The sequence below is a fragment of the Pterocles gutturalis genome, unplaced genomic scaffold (genome assembly GCF_000699245.1).
Source record: "Pterocles gutturalis isolate BGI_N339 unplaced genomic scaffold, ASM69924v1 scaffold24511, whole genome shotgun sequence".
In the NCBI taxonomy this organism is placed as follows: Eukaryota; Metazoa; Chordata; class Aves; order Pterocliformes; family Pteroclidae; genus Pterocles; species Pterocles gutturalis.
This window is the reverse complement of record NW_010106180.1, coordinates 14,086-38,193: the sequence shown is the minus strand read 5'-3', so window position 1 is coordinate 38,193 and position 24,108 is coordinate 14,086. Positions and strand designations below refer to the sequence as shown.

General features: G+C 39.2%; 1 protein-coding gene across 1 annotated transcript in view; it reads left to right on the top strand.

Annotated features, from left to right (window-relative positions):
- Window positions 1-24,108, top strand: part of MTHFD1L (methylenetetrahydrofolate dehydrogenase (NADP+ dependent) 1-like) — a gene marked incomplete at both ends in the record, with an annotated part of 87,392 nt that overhangs the window by 50,767 nt on the left and 12,517 nt on the right. The window contains 2 exons of the mRNA XM_010087706.1: window positions 6,807-6,875; window positions 13,126-13,237. Of these exons, the coding sequence (XP_010086008.1) occupies window positions 6,807-6,875; window positions 13,126-13,237 (181 nt within the window). The remainder of the gene's footprint in view (window positions 1-6,806; window positions 6,876-13,125; window positions 13,238-24,108) is intronic.

Here is a 24,108-nt window from a genome sequence, read left to right as displayed (position 1 = left end):
TTCAAATTGTCTAAAACCACTTAATGCTGATCAGCTTGATGAAAGAAAGCAGTTGCTTTTCCATAGTCTGTTTCATCTATAGTTGCTCTGTGGAAATGTAATCATAAGGTTGAATATATGAATAGTGCACAAAGAACTTAAAAATTTTTCCACTATGTCCCTAAAACTAAAGTAGTGTTCAGCAAAATGTCTGTTACTAATTAGGTTTTCTTGGCCTTTTTTTAAACAAACTTCCTATGCTTAGCATCTCAATCGTTTGATGGTGTCACTTGTGCGGAACATATGTTTCTAGTTCTTCTGTAAAGCAGTGTTCTGTATTTTACAATAGAAGAACTGCCCAGAACAAAAAAAAATTCATCACAATGTCAAGGATATGTATTATGACTATCTGCAGCTATGCTGCCGCGTTCTTTTTCTTCTTCAGGTTCTCTTCATGCCATGCACAGGGAGGACTTGAGGGCATATCATGCCCAGTTTCGTGCAGAAACTCCTACCTCCTTTGTTGTGGAGTGTGTTACAAATGAGGATAACTATGGGAAGAGTACGAAGCTGGTTAAGGCAGAACAGTGCCTTTTTAGAGAATTTAATTCTATTCCTGTGTTTTTCACAGAGCTTGTGTGTGATGCTGTGTCTGTACAAACTGATTCTTACAGTACATGAGGGGTTGTGCAGTCTTCAATCTGGCTTGATACTCAGGAGCTAAACAGCTGAAATCTATGGAAAGAGTACACCACCATCAAGAACTTTGAACCTGGAGAAATTATTTTATGTTGTCTTGGGTTGAGCATCCAAAATATGTGAATACTTTTGAGTTTGATCCTTGTGTATGCCAGTTTCTCTTCTGGAAACAGGAACTATTGTTCATTTCTGCAGACATTAACATGAAGAAGTCAGATACAGTGGTGTTGGAATTTAAGAAATGTCAAAAAAGGAAATTAGTAGTGGGTTTTCTTACTAAGATTTCTTTATCAAATTAACTACTGGTTATTTTGACAATGGGAGAGAGCTTATGAATAACTGTACTGCACTTGTGAATGTGTACTGTACAAAGTTGAATCCTTTGGAAACAATAGGGGGGGATGTGTATAATCATAGAATCATATAATGGTTTGGGTTGGAAAGGACCTTACAGACCATCTAGTCCCAACCCCCCTGCCATGGGCAGGGACACCTCCCATTAGACCAGGTTGCTCAAAGCCTCATCCAGCCTGGCCTTGAACCCCTCCAGGGATGGGGCATCCACAGCTTCTCTGGGCAACCTGGTCCAGTGCCTCACCACCCTCACAGTAAAGAATTTCTTCCTAATATCTAGTCTAAATCTGCCCTCTCCCAGTTTAAATCCATTACCCCTCGTCCAGCACTGCATGCCCTGGTAAAAAGTCCCTCCCCATCTATCCTGTAGACCCCTTGAAGTACTGGAAGGCTGCTCGAAGGTCCCTCCAGAGTTTCTCTTCTCCAGGCTGAACAACACCAACTCTCTAAGCCTGTCCTTATGGGGGGATGTTCCAGCCCTCTGATCATCTTTGTGGCCCTCTTCTGGACCCGCTCCAACAATTTTTGTTTTCCCAAGGTTTATATCTTGAGCAAATTTTCAGATGTGGTAAGAGGTTTGATATGAAGCCATTCTCCTGAATTTTCATCCTTTTGGATCAGGGTCAGCTCAGAAAGGAAGGATCTCAAGACAATTGAATGCAGGAAAAACAATATACATGTTTTCCAAATACTCTCGATCCAAGAACAGTTCAATCATTTTAACTTAAATTTTCATAAAACAAAATCAAGTTTAAAACCTTGAATCTATCATAGCCACTTGACATGGAAGATTTTAGCCCAAAGAACTGCAATTGCATATAGTTTTAACAATTTTTAAAGGCAGCTTTATCATGGGAAGTACCACACAACCTGAGTAATGGGTGGTGGTCTGTCCTACCTGTCACTTAAAAAAATTCTGGGGTTCATCTTTTACATGTACTACCCAGACTGAATTTTAAATTTTGACAGTAGTCTTTAGTTCATTGGAATCTGTGTGAACCAAAACCATGAAACCCTTCTCTGTGATTTTTTTCCAGATGTATACACAATATACTTCACAAAAACACAATTGCTCTTAATTTTTACTTTATATACAATATATTCATAATAATACAATAGTAAACCCTAAAATACACATTGGCAGATATAAACCAGATGCAAAGGCAGGCTAGCAGTAATAGAAAAAAGATAAATTTAATATTTCATGAGTTGAGAAGACTCCCTCCACAAGAGTGATGGATTAAATATCTGTCATCCGTAATGGAACATAAAGAAGTCTTTGCCAAAATGTGGTGCTCATTGTACAGTATTTTTAAAACTGAATTGCTTTTTGGCTTTTACGGTGTAGTAGAATTTTGATGGACACATGCCATATCTTCATGTGAAATTAAATGGGTGTGTATGCCCTAGATCAGTATTTCAGCAGCTATTAAAAATATTAAATAAGTATGTCACTATTTTTTTAAATAAGACTAGTTCTCCACTTAGTTTTTGTGTCATGCTGTTAGATTTCAGTAATTGCAGGACTAAAAAAAATAGCTTCATATTTACTTTTATAATTGATCTGTCAGTTGAATATATTTTGTTCTCAGATTCATCAGAAACATTGTGCACATACTTCGCTTTAAACACAAGTGGTTGCAGTTCTTCTCAGCTTATGGTTTAGGGTTTCATTTTTTACAGAACTGATACTGCAGGAAAATACTATCATTTTGTTAGAAACTACAATTTCATATGAAGTGAAGTTACAAGTACTTAATTATTTTTCTAATCAAAAAATGGGTTTTTCTCTGCCTTTAAGTCTGTGTAACCGTTACTCATTTCACAGTAGTTGCTCTCAATCACCTTCCTTGTCATCTGATGCTGGCTTTCATTTCCACTCTTGCTAGACTTCAGAGGCTGCTCCCCTGGACGTTGCTTTGAAAGTACTTTGGTTTTTCATCTAAGTTTGCCTTTCTTGTGTCACGTGTGTAATTTATTTTGTGCTCTATGATCTTTGCTGTCCTGGGGAGCATACCTGCCCCAACAGCCGGTGGATAGATGGAAGGGGTATTACTTTCAGAAGTACTTGGGATCAGTTCCAGGAGGGAACCCAGGAGAGTTCAATGTCCATATACATTTGATTCAGAGTCCTACTTCTTTCTTCTGACAGTGAGTTAGTGGAAAGCTAATGATCCTTGGTCTCTTTCATGCTTAATTGGTGTTTAAGTGTCTAAGCCTCTAATTCTTTTAAAAAAAAATTATCTGCCTTCTCTGAATTGGAAAATGGGAACCTGATTCCTCTGAGAATCAGATCCAGGACTTTGAGTGAGCTGTGGGAATTGTTTGCTAGCTGCTTGGAGGATTGGGGATATGAAGGAATGGAAACTTTATTCTGTCAGAGTCATGTCAGATAGATATGAAAAATTATATTGAATGTTTAGCTTTTAAAGATTGTTGCTGACACCAAGCCTGTTTAAGAAGCATGGAAGGCAGATAGACATGGTGTGTCCAATTGGAGTCTTTGCATCTTTTTTTCTTTGCTTTCAGCTTCAGATGCAATGAGTTGTTATGTCCAGAATACATATCTAATATGGATGAAGTTTCCCAAAAAGTTAAAATGCGTAGGAAGTATTTTTTGCTTCGCTATTTTTGTCAAATGGGTGAAGAACTATCAGAAAGCAAAGGAGACGGGATTTGAGCTGTTGCTGTCTAGGAGCGGGAGGGGAGAAAAAGGTGTCCGGATTTTATTTTATTTTTTTCTTCTCCCCCAAAAGCCTTCTTCCCAGTCAACATGGCTTGGGTTAGCAAATGGCTGTTTGCACACTTGCTTTGAAAGAGCTGGTGTTCTCATCCAGCATGAAGCAGACAACAGAAACCCCTAATTGGGATGGCTACAGTTGGCATGAGTTAACGCTTGTCAGTCCTTAGGCAGGTTGCCCAAGAGGAGCGTTAGGGCTGATCTGTGGCTGCTCAGGTAGTTGACCTTGCCATTGACCAGTTGGAAGATCTGATGTAAAGTTTTCCATTTGGCTTTTTTTCTCCAGAGAGTAGCTGTTACAATTGCCTTTTATGTAGTAAGACTGTAAACTATCTCAGTGTTCATGCGCTGAAAATTTTCAGCAGCTGTTTCTCTTTCAGCATAATGATGAATAGCTTATGCTATATGATGTTGGAAAAACTGGGATAGAGGAAGAAAATGTAAAATTAACCAACCTTTTCTTTCAGATATTTCTGTTACCTATAACCTACTAACTATTGTTTGTAGATGGATCTGCTTTCCATGAGACAGAAGACAAAAAACTTCTCTAGCTGTTTTAGTTTTGTGTTGCTAGCAACTGGTGATGATCATCGTTTCCTTCAGCTGGGGGTGGAAGGAGAAGAAGTGTGCTTCTGGTCTGAGAAATTCTGTCCCAGCTGTCTGCTGAATTCATCAAACAGCAAGAAAAAAAATGAGCTTATAGATCTATTCAATAAGTATATTGTACATTCTGATTTTTTTATTTTAATGAATTAAAATTCTGCACACCATCAACAGGAAGAAGAATGTATTTGTTCTGATAAATTAGTAGGATTAAAAACTGGGGTTTAATGAAGAAATTGCTAGGATTTAAATTTGTTCCATTTCGTTTTAAATTCTTAGAGCTGAAACCGGGTATTCACTATTTTGTAAGTGCTTCAGATTTGGAAGTGAATCAAATCAGTTTTATAAAGCAAGTTCTTATATTGAACAGATTTAAAATTTAATATCCTACGAAAAATGCCCACTTTGGAAAGACTTCTACAAATTACTAAAATACAAGAAATCAAAGGCAATGCTAATGGCAGTTATTTTAACATGGCCATAAAAAGCAAACTCTTTTATGGATAAAATATTGAAGTCGCATATTCTAACAGCTGAAAATTTTATGGGATACTGGTTAAGTGAAACTTTACGGAACATTGTTTTTGAGATTTGTTCTGCATTTTTAAGTTATTTAAAATAATTAGTTTATAATCTTACCAATTAATTTGTAGCAGTGGAGGAACTTGTGGAAGTGTAAAGCAATAATAATTTCATTTCTCTTTTTAACGTTTTCCATTTGCCTTGCATTTAGGCTGTCAGCTTTGGATTCAAACGAGAGTAGTTGGGTATAGGTATGACATAGCCCCAGGCTGCTTCCATGGAAGTGATGGAGCCTCAGACATTCCCACAGAGGGCTGGCACACTGGTGTGTCCTTGCTTTTTGATCCTATCTTCTAGAATTGAAACATTAAGAAACAGAAATCTATTCTTTGCTAATTCAGAAGAGGGAAAACTATGTTGTTTTGCTACCAGTTTCTCATATTATGTCTCTGTGGGTCTATTTGTGTTTGTAGATATTGGGAGTTTACAAAATGAAAAGAGTGAAGAATATCTTCTTTCCTTCACTCTCCCCAAAGAAACACTTCCCATGCTTTAGTAGAAACCAGTTCTACTATTTTCATTTGAATTAATTTTTATCCGAGGCTGAATATTCTGATGCATTTTCCTCTGAAGTCTTATGTTCAGATGTAATCCTCACAATGGGGAAACTTGAATTTGTGCAAAATACTATACATCTGTAATGACCACATGCTTTTATGTCTCTCATCTGTCTGTCATTTGGATTTTCACACTAAGTTTGATTGGTGAAATTTTGGGTTAATTGGCACGAACTGTGCTGAGAATTATACAGGTGTTATTTTCATTGCTCTTCTTTATTTGAACATTACTGTTCTGCTCTTAATAGGATATTCAGGTAATGTATCCATGTTTCTGAACCTTCATTTTAAACAGTTTGCAGCAGCTGTTATTTTTATTTGGTTTTAACGTTTCTTTTCAACATGATAATGTATTAAATTCATTTTTTATGTTCTCCATCAAGCCTGTGAGCCCCTCCTTATAACACTAGTGCATTTTTTTCTATCCATGATCTAGTTCTTTCAAAATACATTTTCTTCTGCATATAGTCTAATAGTACTGTGCACACTCTATAGACAGTTTTTTCTAAAATTAGCGTTGATTTCATTGTAGAGGAATGTCATAACTTTCTCTTATTTTAAATCTGGTCAGTGTGAAATTTATACTTAATATCCCATAAAGTTTTTAGGGAGGAGTTAGAGTTTTAACAACTGAAATGTAGCAATTCACTCAACTCCTTTTGTCCTCTCATCATCACAGTAAGGCACCTCTAACTTCTAATCTCGTGATGTATTCGTTATCTACCTCTGCTCAACTCTGTCTCTGCTTTCATCCTGTCTCTATTATGTATATATTTGTAAAAGTCTTGAAAAATACCCTCTCTGGTTGTTGCTAGCTATTGATTCCTGCTATTGATTCTGTCTTGAAAGAAATACATCTGTCATTTCTTTAGGCAGTTTTAGCAAGTTATTGCCTTCTGGCTTTCTCAGTCTCAGTGGCCTTTGCTTCCGCTTCATCTTTTGTTCCCGTGCACATCCTCATGCTGATCACTTAATAACTCTTTTTATGGTCACTCCATGAAATAGGAAGAATATTTGCCTACTGGCTTTTAAGTGTATCCAGTGCAAAAATTGTTACTATTTCTGGCACGCTCTGTAAATACAGTATGTTAGAAGTCTTGAGGTAACATCTAAATAATTTCTTTTTGCAACACTGTAACACTGCTTATCCATTATGGCTATGGGCACACTTTCTTTTCCTCCTTTGAAGTGTAGGGTTTTTTTCCCTGTTTTAACTGTAACCTTAAGTGTAACTCAGAAATGTTGCACGTCAGAATTTATTTCCTTAAAATGTGCATTCTTTTGTTTTTTAGGGAGTAACAGGTGCTTTGGCAGTTTTGATGAAAGATGCAATTAAGCCCACACTAATGCAGACATTAGAGGTGAGTATGGCTTATCATGCCTGCCCTTCTCCGGCTTTCAAATTCCATATTGTGCTTGTCCTGCTTCTCTCTAGTGACTGCACTTAACTTTCAAGGTTCAGGCCAGGGTCAAATCCATAAAGGCAGTTTAGCAAATGTTCATTTGTGTATGTTAACTAATCAACTCTATCTGCATTTATACCTTTTTGGTGTGGGGTTTTTTTTTTTTTCCCCTTTCTTTGAGACTGGCTTTAGTCATAATTTTGCCTAGTGTTGCAAACAAGCTGCGGTGCACTGCTGAACTGCTTCTGAGCACACTGGAAGGCAGGTTGGGCTTCCAAGTAGTAGACTTCCTTCTGTTTCCCATCTGCTCTTCTAAGGAAGTTTCCTTTTTATGTATGTTCCCATGATGATTCCCACAGCCCAGCATTTTGAGTGGAAGGCAGATGCTTTGCTGAGGCCATTCTATTCTGTATTGTACTTTGTGCCATTCAGAAACACAGGAGGTCCTTTTGCCTGTTCATGCTTTTTCAAAAGACAGCTCCCAGCCACCCTGTCTTGCCATAGTGCCTTCAGGGACTAAATGGACCTTTGTTGGCCTATGGGAGTAATATTTTATACTCACCCTAGTGAGCTTTCTTCCAGCAGCTCAAAGAATGCAGAATTAGTACATTCTAACTTTATGACTGGGCAGTCTAGTATTGTCTTTTCAATAGTAAGGTGAATGATGAGCATTATTCATAAGGAGAGGAAGGAAGAAAAATGGGAAAATAATGAAACAGTTTTGAAAACAAATGTATTTGGAGAAAAAATACATTCTTGAAGGTTTGACCATCAAATGTACATAGCTGGAATATTTCACAACAATTCCTGGTATGGTGAAAAGTTGAAGAATGTAGAAAGATACTCTCAGGGAATATTAGAAAAATAGTCTATGTTATTTTGCTATAGCCATCTTTTACAAGAATACGTTATTTTACTGTAACCATCTTGTCCTGCAAAGAACATCTGTTCTTTCACATGGCTGTATGAAGAATATATGTGTGTGTCAGAATTTAATATAATATCCAATAGCAGAAACTGGAGGTCACGTAAGATCAAGAATGTCACGGCCAGAACTGTGTATTAAATTGCCACTTGGGTAACAATGTGTGTGTTAAACTTATCAGTGACAAGGTAGCTTTGATAGCATTTAGTCTGCATCACTCTGTTTGCTCTTGGCTTATCTGTTAGAAAATAATGTGGTTCTATTGCAGTGTTCTAAAAGACAATTATAAATGGCAGAAGAGTTTCTTTTGATCGATAGCCATTTGGTTCTGGGACTTGGATGTGGTTTTTTTTCCACTGCGTTTCTTTATATTCACATTTCTATGCAATAAAATTCCTGCCTTTTGTGTGGTACTCTTTCCTAGTCTAATCTATGCTATGACTGAAGTATCTGCCGACTTTCTTCAGACACTATTGCTTGTTAGGAGGACTCTGGCCACAGTACCCAAGGATATTTTTCCCTCAAATTCTTCTTACAAAGTTATTTTTGAAACAGCAAACTAAAGCTTCTCAGAAGACTGCTTCATGCTCCGCTCCTGCCATTTGACTGTCAAAGGTGAACTTTTGTCACCCTTTGTATACCTGTTGGCTTGCAGGCTAACATGGGTCACCTGCCCAAGAATGGAAATCTCAAGCTTATCTAAATCTTTTCCAAGATAGTGCTGCGCTTTGGCTGATGTATGCAGCTTAGGCTGTGTCGTTGCTCTTGTGTAGAAATGCAATAGCCTGCTCTGTTATTGCCCACGATGTTGTTGCTGTTCTTGAGCCTCAAGCTTGTGCCATGTCTCATTTTGTGAAAAAATACCTTTCATTATTTTTAATTATTCATGTTAATAGCTTTAAGAGCTGCTAATTTTAATAGCTTCAGTTTTTCAAGAAGAAAAAGGAGAGAGGAGATGGAAGAAGAAAGATATTTTTCCCTGTACATTTGAGTGTAGCACAGTAATCCACCTGCGAGTTTAGAGCCCTCAAGCATGACAGATTTTAAGCCAAACTAATCCTAGTATACCCTGAGGTGGTGGATGCAATGCCTCTTATACTGTAGGGAACAATATATTTCTGATGTGTGTGAATTGCAAGTCTCTTCTCACAAACCAGAAATTAGGAGATTTGAAGTCTAAATCACACTTGAAATAATCCTAATAAGTACCATCCAAAAGAAGAGGAATCTCTTAAGTTTCCGAAGAGGCTTCCAATAGTAATTAGGCAACATAATCCTAATCCCTTCAGGGAGAACGAGTTCTCAATACAAGTGTAAGGACCTTTAGCAACAACACCACGACTTGATAACAGTAAATTCAGAAATGATCCTGTGACAAGTACATCCAGTATCTACAGCACACTGCTGGTGTAAAAACTGGAATAATATGATTAAAAAGAACACAAATGCAGCTCAAACTGTGCTGTGGACCTCTCCTGCAAGTAGGGATGAAACTGTTCACCGAAGCACATCTTCCAGATCACTTTGGTATTGGGGAATGGCAAAAAGACTGCCTGAGGAGGTGGAGCAGGCGATCTTCTGGATGATTTCTAGCTGATACTGATGGATAATTTGATAAAATTTGTAAGTGATAGCATCTGTGGGTAGCAGCAGCTGAAAGCAGCCGTTGCAGAGATAGCCACTCTCCTCTGTGATCTGGCAAAGAGCCTGTAGATGGGAATATTGTTAAGCTGTGGAGGTCTGAGGAGTTGCTTCTAGGCGCCTATGAAAGGGGAGAAGAATGACCTACCTGGTGGATTTGCACCAGCTTTACATCAGCATCTGCACGCACTGGAGAAGAGGTTTGGAAGTTCATAAATGAAAAATGACTGAATGTCAGTCCTGTGTGGAACCAAACTGACAACTTGTGTCAGTGCTTTTTTTCATATGTGAGTTGATGTGTGTATTTTAATTTGCTGTGTTTTAAAGTGGTTTCTTGGTGGGTTGAGCTCCATCGCAACCCTGCTACTCTGTCACCAGAAATGCTCCCTCAAGGCGTTAGTGATTGACAGTGTTTTATATGCAGGAATGACAGTACAATCTGAAAATGGGAAGCATGGAGCACTCCACCTACAATAACTCTAGGCTTCAGTAGAACTTATATCCAATGCTCTGGAATTGAGATAACTGTGTTTGAAAGGTACATAATGATTTCATAGTGTTTATCCACATTTGTCGTGACAGATTTGTTCCCTTGTGAACTGATCCCTTAATGTTTAGCATTTATTTATACCATGCATAACAGAGCAGCTGCTCTATGGGACAACACTTTGTAGTTGCCGGCTGGCTGCTCTGGGATGGTCTGCTCGTGTTACGTTTAAAGTGCCACTCACAGTAAAGATGAGGGGAGGATGGTAATAAGTATTATAAACATCCATCTAGCGGCCAGATAACTTCAGATATTTATTGACATTCATGGTTTATTTTCTTCTAGTAAAACTTGGATAATAAAATTTCCTGTACTGAGAACAGTCAGCAGAATGCATCCCTGTGCCACTGTTTGTTTCTCCATATAATTTATTAAGACAGTAACAAAAATAAGTGACACTCTTTGGAGTGGGATGGTTGGGCTGAGACAGGGTTACTGAAGCTGGCCCGAGAAGACGTTGTCCCTGTTCCAGGGTGTGCCTGAGGCTCCTCAGGCTCTACTGGAGTTTGCTCCCTTCAGAACCTAGACTTTATTTTTCTCCCAGGACTGGCCTTGTAAAAAGACCATTCGAATAACTCCTCCTTTTCTTCTGGTGGTTTTCAGAGCTCCAGGGGAACATCTGACCATGACAGTGGTTTAGCAGTGCATTTGTATTTCAAGTTAGTGGCAGGGGCCTCTTGGCTACTGATATTCTGGATATTAGACCCCACAATCCAAATTTCCTTCCCATCCATGTTGTGTGGATGAACTCTTGGAAACACAGTTGCACAGGGAATGTTGTGGACGCCTCTGGCCCCCTCTCTGCATAGGTGCTGCAGTATGGGCTGGGCTGCCCGAGTCATCTGTGCTTGGGCTTCCATACATCACATCTGCACATGTGTGCTCTGGGCTCTAAGGAGAGTGGCCCTGTAGTTGCTTGCCACAAGAAAGCAAGGGCTTGGAAGAGTAAAATTAAACTTAGTAATAAAACACAAATCAGAATAAATCCCGTGGATTTCAATCTGGTAGCTGAAAACAGCAGTTTTATTTATTTGAATGCCAGCAGGGTAAATACTGAGTTAAAGTAAAACTTAAGGAATTAAAACCTATACATAGGTTGGTGGAAGTGCTTTGCATTTTATTTTGTATAAGTTATAAACTCTTTGGGATAGAGGTAATCTTTTATTTTGCACAGCATCTCCCATTAGATTGATGCCTAAGTACAATTAAGAAGTGTTGAAGGTGTACATAGTTCAAGTTAATTTGATTGCATAAATATGTAAAACCCCAGTTGATATTGCAGTGTGTGATCATCAGCAGATAGCAAGCAAGAAAAAAAGTAAACCTTAAGTAAACATTACAAAGTCAGTGTGTTATGATGATGATAATCTGCATCATTCCTTTTGTTACAGGGTATAATTTCTGGTTTATTTACTTTTTCTACTCCTGTTCTGCTGTTTCTTGTCTAAAATGTATGAGGCAGAGTTGTCTTCAGATTGTAGCTTAATTGTCTAGTTTTTAGAGAATATTCCCTGCCCATTGTGTGCATATCCTCCTTTTTCCAATCTCAAGTAAAAAAACAAACAAGCAAAGCCCCCTGGTTTTTCAGATGAAACTTGAAGTTTGATGTGCCAGTGGATAAAAAGTTACTTGTCTTTGCTCTGAACAGAACAATTCATTACGTATAATTACTTCTAGAGGAAGCAATAAGAACAGATGGTTGTTGTTGGTATATTTTATATGATTTGTATTTAGTGATACTGAAACAGGAAGGTCTGTTTTCTATAGTAGCAAGTGTTTCACTACTGTAATCCAGTAGTGTTATTCTGGTGTTTTATGGAAAACATGATAATTTTTGTCTGGGTAGGTTGTTTTCTTAAGACACTGTTGGGGGGTGGTGGGGGGAGCAGCCAGCTTTTATTATATGGCTAATAATTTACAAGTTATGGTTCATGAGACTGCTGGGTGTGGCCTGCGGCTCATCCATGGAACACCGTCCTCCTTCATTGGTATTTCTGGTCAAAAATCGAGGAACATTGCCCAGTAACTTGCCTGAAATTTTGCAGGTTGGCAGTAGCTCCTAGTATAGATGTGCGTCAAGAACATTGATGGACATAATCTGAAGTTATCTAATTACCTTTTCTTTAACCAGATGGGGATTTTTAAAAGCATTAACACAACAATGGAGATGTTTGCTTAAGTATTTTATAGTAAGACAGCTGAAGTGCTATCCTTCCCTCTGATTGTGTGTTCTGACTTCCAGAAAAATAGCAGTTAGTATGTCTCACCTAATCCTAATCCCTATCTGTAGATGCTAATTTCTCCTTTCCTGGTGATGCCTGCCAGAAAAGTAATGGGGAAGCCGAGATTTGCCTGCTACCTGACAAATTTCCCTGTGCCATTACTTTGTTAACTCCTTGCCTATCCTTTTGCTGGTTCAGCTCGCTCCCTGCTACAGACTCTACTTTCCTTGTGTATTTGTGCAGTGTCTAGTTTAGGGGAATTGGGCTCTGCACCCGAGTCTCCCAGCTGCTTGGCCAGCAGTGGTGAATGCTTTTTCCATTTCATATCAGCACCTCCACTGCACCCCCTCTATGTCCCTTCCCTTCTCCATCTCCAGCTCCTTAACCGTTGACTCTGGTCCGTCATTGCTTCCACTGGCTACTTTGCCTGCACAGGAATGGCAATTACAGTCAACGAGGAAAACACAAACAGTAAGGGATGGTGCAGGGCAGGAGCTGGGCTCTATTTGTGTTCCATCTGCAGCGATGCACCTAGGGCTGGTTGTAGTCCGTGTGCCAGAATAGCACCCCACAGGGGTGAAGGTGGAAGTATGAAACATCATTTCAAGGTTGGGCAAAAAGTTACGTAAGTTACCTAAAGTTGTGCTTCTGTCTGTTACCTTTTTGTGAATCAAACAGGTTCTGACACCTAGGCCTGGCAGTGAATGGGGTCTCAAGCACCTGGGATGTACCTGACCCCACCAAATTGTCTCACAGCGCTTACTCATTATATGGGCTTTTGACTTATGTACGATCTTGATTAGTCTGCGAGAGTACTGAGCTTGTGTTCTTACCTATCCATTAAATTAATGATATATATTTTTTATCATTCAGGGAACACCAGTATTTGTTCACGCTGGGCCTTTTGCTAACATTGCACATGGAAATTCTTCTGTTTTGGCAGATAAAATTGCCCTTAAATTAGTTGGAGAGAAAGGATTTGTAGGTAAGTAATTATTTTGTTTACTATATTATGGTTTGTTGGTAAATTGTCAAACAGTGATGTAAGTGAATGGATAAAATAGTGATGAAAGGTAAGAATGCTACTTCATTTTATGCTAATATTAATAATAATCTTAAATAATCTTAAAGGGAATGTGTAAAAAACCAAAAGCACTTCTTCTGCCCTTTGTCTCAAGTGTTCGTGTCTCTGTGTTTGAGATTCCACAAGGTGGCTGAACCAGTTAAATGACTGAATTGCGTTGAAAGATGTGTCCTGTAGTTCCATTAGGTTGTTCCAGCTGCATTGGAAAACCTCCCCACAAGGCCCTCACGTTCCCATGAAAGCATGTGGGTGAGCGGACTCTAGAAGCAACTAAGTAAAACTTACTGGTATGGTCACAGGGAAAATAAACTTGTGGCTAAATGGTGAACTAGTTTTTATAAAAATTGTGGTGTGTGTTTAAACTTTAGAATTAATAAAATGAAAGGGGTGTTGCTACTTTGCGTTAGTAATGCCTTTGCGCTGCTGCAGCCATTCTCATCTGTGTCCTGAACACCCTCGCTAGCTAGGTACGAAATAAATGTGCATATGAAAGAGACTGGTAAGAGAGAAGGGGGACCACAGCAACCTCAGTTTAAATTAGTTACCTTAGAACTGTATCATAATCCGATGAGAATAAGTGATCAGGTCTCAACTGGATGAACTTTCTTGAACCTTCTCGCTACAATTGCACTGCTGCTGATGCTGGAGCAACAGGGTGGCAAGAATGCACAACTAGCAACAGTGGGAGAGCAGGCAGAGGCTAGCTTGGTTTATGTTAATCCTAACGTTGGACTTTGAGTACCTGTGGAACAGTGACCTTGAAGTGTTCTGTGCTTAGAATAAATGTTCTCTGTCCTTTTTTTTTTTTTTTTTTTTTTTTCAAGTGAAGCAGCAAAGTGCACAGTGGTTTTTAGATCCTTGTTAGGGTATTACTAAAAATATTAGTTCCTAGAGACAGTTTTGCTAACCTCTGCCCTTCTGATCCGATATAATTTGCAGAGATTATCGGACATTTGCATGTAATACTTTCTTAGCAAGAGCATTCTTGGGAAAAGTGTGATTCCATATTCTGTTCTCACTTCTTATGGTTAGGTAGGAGAAGCTAGGGAAATGCTGACCTGTCTAAGAAAATAAAGCATTGCTGTTAAGGTAGTCATGAGGTTTTCAAGGTAGTCTGGGCATGTGTTTTGTGTTTATGGTTCTTTTTAAGATGCGTGATCGTGTCAAGGAAAAGGGTTATTTTCTCCAGTGTTAACTGTTGTACAACTAAAGGGTCTGTTCATTTCCCTCTAATAATCAAACATCAGTTCAAAGTAAGAACATTTTGCATTCTGAATACATTTATTTAATGTTCATAGAATCGGTATTTCATTAGTCCATGTTTGTTGTTATATGGCTTTGTGGGACAAAGAGCAAAAGCATTTAGAGTAGCTGACATTTTTCGTAGGCTGGGTGAAGTGACTTTGTTTCTGCAGTGAGCAATCTTTTCACGTGGGAAGTCTGTTTTGTATCATTTGAATGGAAGTAGGCTGGTGGCAGTCTTGATGCAGGTTTTGGAGCCCCAAAAGTATCACCTTGGGTTTGTTTTCCCCTCCATTCAGTGCTTCCCTCAGGCACAGAGAGCATATCCTCGCGTATTCTTGGATTCCATGCTCTTTTTTGGTCTTATCCACCTGTTTGTCTTTAACACTCTTTTGCTTTGTTTGTTTTTGGCCCTGGTTTCTGTGTTGGGAGACAAAGCAGTGTAGCTGCAATAGAGGAAAACCTTTGTGTGTTGCCAGCTAAAGGCTCTTGTATGGTTTTTATTCTGTAGAACACAAATCCCCAAAACTGGCTTCAAAATGAGACTGGCTTGCTCTGCTGAGCAAAGAACTTCAGCATCATTTTTAGACCCTTGTTAGATTATTAAAAACAAAAGTTCCTAGAGTGGCCTGCTTAAATAAATTTTGCAGGTAGTCACAAGTGTGAATGGTTGTTTTAATGTCTGTAATTAGGGTAAGCTTTACGGTTTAAAAAATTCATTGTTTCTGGTATTGTTTTTTTTTTTTTTTTTTTTTTACTTAAGCCATAGGTATTTTAGAGCAGAACCTCCTGCTAAGTGTGTAGCCAGTACTAAAGAGAATAGCAGGGCCTAAACTTGCACCACAGTTTCACAAACACATATTTTTTATTTTCTGTCCTGGCTTAAGCAACCTCCTTCCTCCAGCTGCTTGTTTCCAGTCCTGTGCAACTCCTCACCTGCCAGCGCACCTGCTTATAGAGCCAAGTGATAAACTCAGCTGAAGAGTTGGTCTTGATTGAAAACAACTACTACAAAAAAATCCCCTTCCTTCCCCTCACAACAGTGCCTGGGCAAACGGTTATATGTGTGACAGGGGAAAGATGAGATAATATCACATAAGGTGGTGTTTTTGCTAAAATAAATATTTATAATATTATAGCCTCATTTGGAGCTTTAAAGTGCCAGGAAAGCTACTGTGGATACACTGGCTACTCAGACTGAGCCTGCATTGCCGGAGCAACTGAGCCGCTCTCCTGTGCTCAACTGTTTTTGCATGACATCCCGGCAGAAAGCTATTGCCCTTTTTGTTGGCTTAGTTTTCTGCTGACTTAACACAGAAGCAGTTCAGCCCAGAGTCACAAAAACACCAGAGCTGATGCAGGGGAGGGTGAGTTGGGACAGCAAGCAGTGAAAAACCAATCTGTTGTATAGGTCCCACTGTTTGTGTGACCGTGTGCCATGGCCAAGGCAAAAAAAAAAAAAAAATCCTCCCCAAATGTTCTTTTTAAATTTATTTTTAAACCTTACTTTCTCTCTCTGGCCTGCATCGCCTCTTTCTCTGCTTGCTGTGCAGCTGGGATTGCAGCATGCTGTGCCTTTTGAATAGCGGCTGTTAGCAACGATGCAGACAGTCTGGTTTAAAAAAAAATCTAAACAAAGTTAAACCGTTGAGTCCTGTTGTGAACTCTCACTAATTGAAGGCATTCTCTGCTTCAGTTTCGGGTATCTAAGTGAATCACAAGCCCTCATTTAAGTTCAAGATAGCGGAAGCCTTCTAGCTCAGCTTGTCCGTTCTCTCTTCCCTGAGCCTAGTTGCTACATTGCAACTCAGTCTTTTTGCTCTGTTTTTGAGTTCTCTCAGGACAAGTTTTGCCACTGAAGTTTTAGTGCAGTGTCTCAGCTAGACTTCTTTATCTTGTCAGCTTTTTACTGCTTTGGGCCTGTTTCCCTGCAAATTCCCCCCATCCTTGCTGTGGGCAAGCATGGCCCATTGAGGACGGCTGCGCGGCGCCGGCAGGCCCCGCCATGGGTCCATGGCCCCCCCGGCGGTTTCATGGTGGGCCGCCGTGCCCGTGGCCTGGGAGGTCGTGCTCTACGGCACATTGAACACACCAATCCTCACAATTGCTTTAAGAGCTTTGCAACCTCTTGCACATCATTTCAGCCCCTCTGGCAGCAGCCTGAAATCTGTTTCTGACATTTTGCTTTCCTTTTGTATGAAAGGTTTGCCTAAACTGGCCTATTTAACCGATTCTGCATAGCTTGCTTCTGATTCCGCTTCATTGTTAACCAGCAAGGACAGCTGACCTCCCAGCAGTGGTGGGGACAGGAGCTTGGCATTTAGGCTGAGTCCTGTGCTATGGCTGAGTGGGGAAATATATCTTTATCTGTATTTAGGCAATTATTTCTGGTGGATTTTTTTGTTTCATTTTGTGGTGTTAACCTCTTTCATTCCCCTTTTGTTCTTCATCGCTGTCCTCTGATGTTGGAATGTCAAACTCATGGGTGATCCACAGGAGCTGGTTAATACTGAAGGCCACACGTGGTGCAAATTGCAACTGAAGATTTTACTGGCAGCCCTGAGGATAGGTTTGCCATTTCTGTAAAGCTTTAATTTTGACAATTTTCTCATTGTGCTTGTGTTCTTATTTCATGGTTCAGGGGAGTGTATTTTGATTTACTGAAAGTCCTCTTCTGTGCCTCATCTTTCTCTCCTCCATAGTTTCCCACCATTTCTTTGAGGAAGATTTTCATTATTTCAGAAGGGTCATGGTATTTTTTGCAAACAAGACTTTAACCAGGTTTTTGGATGCTTACATTAGGGGGATTGCCTTAAATTAACAAAGAATTGTTGTGTTTGTTTCTCTGTCAGCAGAAGTCCTGTGTCTGGACCAACACAATGTATGATGTATATGTAAGACTCTTGATTTTAATTCTAAAGGTTACACTATTTAGGGAGGTAAGTGTTCCTGGTATTATTTTGCCACATAAAATGCTGTGGTATAGGAAAGAATCATTTCACAAAACAGAGTTCTGGGTGTTCTTAAACACACACAGACACACACACTCTCTTCTCAAGGATTTGGACACGGTGTATGGGTTCAACAGCACTTTGCTCCCAGGTAAGAGTCCTGGTCATAAGCACTGTGTGTATGCAGAACAAAAAAAATAAAGTCCTTGTCCTAGAAAGACTTGCTAATTACTCGAAGGGCAAGAGTTGACAAGTGCCTACTGACAGCCAGCTGGCAAAGCACATAAAAATACTTATTTATCACAGTTGTATTGCCATCCTGCTCACCCAGCAGTCTGGTTTTTGGTTTGTTTTTTGGGGTTTTGTTTTGTTTTATTTTGGGGGTTTTTTTTGTGATAGTTTCCAAGTGGGGGGGAAATTCTTGGTGTATTCTGCAAGTAGACAAATGGTAAGAGGTTCTGTAGGTTTCAGGAGTCATATCTCATGTCAGGGAGAGCAGAGGATGGACTGCAAAGAAGCATCAGTGAGATGGAATTTATTCTGGTTGCTGACATCTCGCTAGGGACAAAGGTTTGTTTAGAGACAGGTGCCTTGAATTGCAACTAGAAATGGAGGGGACTAGACTACAGAACCCATATTAACTTGTCACCCTTCAGGCATGCCATGAGGGCAAAAATGTTTTGCAGTCCTTGTTTACTCCTGTGGGCATATATGTAGGCAACCTTGCTAAGAAGGGAAGGGAGATATCAATAAACAAAAAAAAAGAGAGGGAAATTTTGGTACCTGTATCAACACAGATTGCAGCTAGTCGCTCCTTGTGATGAGTCTGGTACTCAGCTCAGGAGGAGATGATCATTTCTGATGCTTAACACATTTAACATCACCAGGGCTTCTTCTTATGTCACATCTTTGCTGCTCCTTCCTCCTCCTGTGTTGGTGTAAAGTAACAAAATAGCTTGTAAAACTCCAAGTTCCTTTTCTGCATCAGTCAGATTGTTTCTTCATACGCTGTTAAGGTAAATAGAAAGGATGAACTATTACTTTTTTTAGTCAATGAATGCAGGCTGCCCAAGAGGTGTTTGAAGGCTTAAAAGATGAAAGAGGAAGAAGAATGAGCTTTCCTGAGTCATAGTCAGTGTGTGAGAAATTATTGCTATAAACAACTCAGCAGATCACCCTATCCATCTCTTTAATCCCTTGGAGGTGTTTCTGCTGCAGAAAGGGGTTGTTGTAAATCAGAAAAAAAGTAAAGGATGAATATATTTTTTGGAATTTTAAATCAAAGTTCTTCTGAAGTTTGTATTTCAGCCTTGGACTATATGTTTGGTGGTTGCTTTCTTTCCTACTCCTAATAAGCACGCCCCATTCAATGCTGATAGCACACTGTGCTAGGAAAGGTCGAGTGTGACTTTGTCTTTCCTGGTGTCGTATCAGATGACAAGAGGCTAATTGCAAGCTGTTGGTGCCTTTCTTAAGAAAGGTTTGCTTTCTGTTTCATTCTTTAGTTGGTCCACTTGGTGTAGTTGGAAAGACTTTGTCACGCATTTTTGATGGTATAAACTCAAGTAGAAGCAGTAAATTTTTATAAGCTAAGTAATGGACTCTTTTTATTGTGCTGGTACTCTTGTTAGGATAAACTAATGATGCCAGCTGCTCTAACTATGTCTAGTACGTACAAAGTTTGTTTCAAAGAGTATCTATTTTGCATACTCTCAGAGCAGACATTGTGTAGAAAGTTTATAAACCACCTTATGAAAATTGTCTGTATTTAATACATTAAGTGAATAATCTTCAGTAGATTTAATGTCCTAAGACACTTCAAACTGTTTTCTTAGTAGTAGTTTTTTTCCAAAAAAGGAAATAAAGTCCAAATACTTTGGCTAAACTTTTTTTTGGCACTAGTAGTACATGTGATATTATTGCATTTAAATGTTGAGTTCAAGGATTTCTTTTTAATTTTATTTTTTTGTTGGTCGATACCACTAGAAAGGGGTTCCATGCAGTGACCCTCCAGAGAGCTTTAATTTTTCTGTCCAGCATCTTTCTACCTTGTGTTATTTCATCTCTGACTTCTTCACTCCTTATTTTCACAAGAAACAAAATGTAATAGGATTACGCTACAATATTTTACTCTTTGAAGCAATATACTTTTTCTTGCTTAAGTGCTAAAGCAGGGCTAAGGTTTCATGGTACATGGCGGTTGACAGCATTATCAGTCGAGGTAGTGCTGGCTTACTCTGAAACGTATGTGCTACAAACTAAGTAAGGGATGTTCAAAACTTTACAGTGTTTTCTCTGGTCCCATTCATAGTGCAGCTGCTCAAGCAGCTGTGCTTAGAGCAACTGTGGCAGTGGGGGAGGAAGGGGATATTGTGTTAGTATTGCTGCAAGGCTCTTAAAATCACTGTGCCACAAGGCACAGTGGCACCACAAACTGAAAAAAAAAAAAGTACCATTACTGCTAGAAGATCTGTGAATCTTTGCCTTTCACATCCCAGGTGCCCTTTTTATTTCTTTCTTCACATTTGTCAAGGTAAAAGTAAAATCCAATTCTTTCATGGATTGTAAAGTAGAATCAAAAAATCTTCTCCTGTTCCCTTTTGCTTTACAATCTTAGGAAATTTTCCTATCTGTAAGCTGGAAAGTCTTCAGAGATGAGATGTCGTGCAACGCATTTTCCTTCACTGACAGGAAGTCAAAGTTCCTGAAAGCTGAGCTTACTGACTGCCTTGTCACTACTAATCTGGGTGCAAATCATGCATCCCTTGTGCATGGATTGGTTCTGCTGGAAGTCAGGTGACAATGATTTAAATGACTTTCTATTGCAGAAAATGCTTTAAGAAGTCTTGAAATAATTTATTAATTATTATGCCAAATGAGAATTAAAACTTTTCTTATATCTTACTGTGTTCAGAGTCCTTGAGAAAGTTCTGAGTGACTCCATGTTTTCACTGAAGATTTCTTGAAACTTTTTCTTCTGACAGTTCTGATCTTTAGGATACGTTACAAAATAAGGGTTTTCAGAAGGAAGATTAGGTAGAAGAGATCTGTCCTGAGTCTTGGTGTGTGTCATGCGTAGAATGGAAGCATTCTAGCATTGACCTTGGTATCATATGTCACTGTATTTTGGAGTTGAATTAATTTGGGAGCTTGTAAATTATGCAAAGCTAAACTCAAAACTGAAAGTTGGTATTGATCATGAACTATTGGATTATGTCTAACTAATATTATGCATCATTAAAAAGTGGTGTTTTGCCTGATAAGGAGAGATGATGCTATTTAAAGAAAAAAGCTCCAAAATTATGGACTGTCTTGTAGTGAGATTTTACCTTCTTCCCTTTAAAGAAAAAACATATCTATGAAGTGTTAGAAATTCTCTTGGCATTCCCTCACTAGAAAATATATTCATAAATGTACATTCCCAAATCTGTTGTTGATATCCAGAATGATGAAGGACAATTTACAGGAATAAAAGAACATGTGATTATAAATCATCAGCCATTTAGCAGAGTTCTCTGCTTTATCTGACAAGCATATCAGATGTTCTTCTTCATAAACTGATTGAGCTCCAGTTGGAAACTAGCTAGGATTTTTAACTCTTGCTGCTACTGCTGGTAAGCTAGCTGGGTTCCATGGCCGATTTGGACTCATTCGCTCTTGTTCTGTAATACTATGTTCCAGGTTAGTCTTCTCTTTCTCAGGTGATAATTTTTATACTGTCTGTCTAACTAAACAAGCACAGCTTTTTAATCTTTTATAATTAGTGCTAGGCTTGCTATTCCTATAAGAGAACCTATCTGCTTCTTTAGTTTCTGTGTCTGTGTTCACTTTCTTCAACATAGGGGCATGCGTGAAGCTCTGCAAAGTTACTCACCTTGCTGGTGTTTATCCTCAGATGAATCACTTTCTTTTTTTTCTCCTTTTCCGTACATCACTCATTCTGTGATTGACTTAATACTACTAGGCTTCCAGACTCTTCTCTGATGTTTGAAAGTATGAGTTTCCCAAACTGCAGGTCAGACTTCTGGCATAAATCTCCAGTGGCAATGTTTACTAATAACTTTCATTCTGTTTCTCTTAATTCCTTCCTAAACACTGCTGCAGCTTTTTCCTGTGTGATATCCTAGTTCCTCTCCATATTGGTGATTCTTTTAAACTTTGGCATCACCAATAAACTCCATCAGTGTTCCTCAGTCTTTCTGCTGAGGCAGTTTAGCAAATACGAAATGAGAGCCCTCAGACTGGTCCTCTCTCCTTTCCCAGACTTCTCCTACCATGGCTGCCTATTCCCCTCTCTCTTAGTCATGTAATCATCGTTTTTTTTTCTGGCCTTGCTAGCAGCCCTATGTATTGCTGTAGCAGGTTTTTTTTCCTGAAGGCTACATTGATGAGTGGTTGTCACATTTTCATTACTGGAGAAAGGTTTGTATCTAACATAGCCTGCCTCTGGTAGACAAAGATTGCATTTCTTTCTTACCTCAAAATTTTTCAAAATTTTTTAAATTACTCTTTTCTCAAAAATCTGTTTGAAAACCTTTAAGCCTATGATGAAACAGATTCTTCCCCCCCCCCCCCCCCCACCTTAAAACCTAGTATGAAACATTTTCTCCCCCCCCCCCCCCATTACTTAAATACAAGTTTTGATACCTTTTAGATACAAGGCACCAAGAGAAAAGGAACTTAAAAACATAAAGCTTGTATCAGCATTTTAATTTTTTTCTTCCAAGATTTTGAAATTCTTGATTTACTCTTTGTTAAGAGTAGCACATTCAGCTCTTGTGTATTTTGTTTTTCAGTTCCATCTTTCTTATATTATGGTGACCTCACTTTATTAGCTTCTACTTTTTTTTGTGGCCAAAGACCCTTGTAATTTGTTTTAATTTCCTTTGCAGGCTCTGACACTCATTTTCCAGTTAGCAACTCTGTCTTTTACTTTCTTTTAGACCTTGTGTAATTAATAATTACACATCTTCTGCTCAAAAAGTCCACCCTGCAGGATAACAAAACTACGTATTTGAGCTTGAATTCATGGGTGAAGCCATTTCAGTGTAAGGAAAGCAATTTAATACATAACAGTGACATGAGTGAAAATAATGAAGAGAGAACACGGCCTTGCATGGTTGTTTTCAAGCTTTTTTTAAACTTCGCTGGTGGATGGATGTTGATCTGTGGCAAAGGAATTAAATGGTTTTCTCACAGACTAAGAGCTGTGAAGTGGCACATGTGTGTGTCGGTCATGTGCTGAATGAAGTGTCGGACTGTAACTAAGCTGGCTGGGTCAGAACCAAGCGGAGAACTGGGCACGTGTACCTTATTTGGGAAAGCCACGCTTTGTTTTCTTCATATGGGTTTGCAGAGTAGAAGGGAGATGTAGTGAGACAGTGTTTGGGTTGGGGTTGTATGCCTGGGGGATCTGCTGAGGCAGGAAGGGCCGCGTGAATGTTCCTGCTGGCTGGCTTCTGAGGAGCTGGTGTCTTGAGGAGCCCTGTCCCTTCTGCTCTGTCTTGCCCAGTAAAAGATGAGGAGACAGAGCTGCTGAGTCCGTTGCTTGTCACCAGCAGCGAGCGCGCTTTCTCTGGTTGAGAACTCCTGGTCCTGTGGCTGAGGTACTGTAGTGCATGCCGGGAGGCATACGTCTTGTTACCAGCTCCATCCTTGACCAGCTTTGTGGCCTTAAACAAGTAATTTCAGCTTCTATGCCTGCGTATGTAATCCCATTCTTCCCAATGTGTTTATTCAGTTTATAAACTTTCTTAGAGGCAAGAACTGTCCCACCGTAGGAAATGGGCAGATGCCAAACACTACGGTAGTAGGAACTTTAAGGTAACAGGGGGTTTGTGGAGCCATGGCAGCTGCCAGTACTTAAACATGCATCAGGAATTCACTGACAAGCTGACATGGTATTTTAATGCTGTATGTTGACCTCTTCTGCAACATGTTAGAGCTTAACACAACTCTTTCCTTTGTCAATGACATTCATAAATTAAAAGTATGGAGTTTACAGCTGTTAAGGGCTATCCATTATTCTTGGTCTCAGGACAGTTATCCAGAGGTAAAAATAGATAGGAAGGATCTGTCGTTCATTCAGAAAGTAGAGGCACTGCCCAGTTCCTGATAAATAAAATACCATTCTACTGAGTAGAAACTGATGACATTGCAACTTCTGTCCTATTTATTTTCCCTTCCCTCCCCAAGTTAGCAATCTTACCTGGTTTTAAAACTCCCAACTCAAAAGAAGCAAATAAGCAGTTCCTTTTGTTCTTTTGTTATTTACTGGTTGTACAGCTTTTATTTATATGAATAAAAGAACCAGAGGTTAAAAAAATGCAAACAGTAAAACATCATATATGCTAGTAAATTCTCTTAATCCATCACTTGGCAAAGGAAATGAAAGCCTCTATAGCTAACAGCGTTACTTTTGCTTAGGGTTATTTGGCAGCAAATCCATCATCCTCTCTCCATTTGTGAGTATTTTATATTGACTTACACCCTTTAGGAAGGGTCAGCAGGGCAGAGTATGTATGAAGAGTTCAAGTCCCATTTCAAAGACTGAATTTTAATTTTAGTGGATTGGTTTAT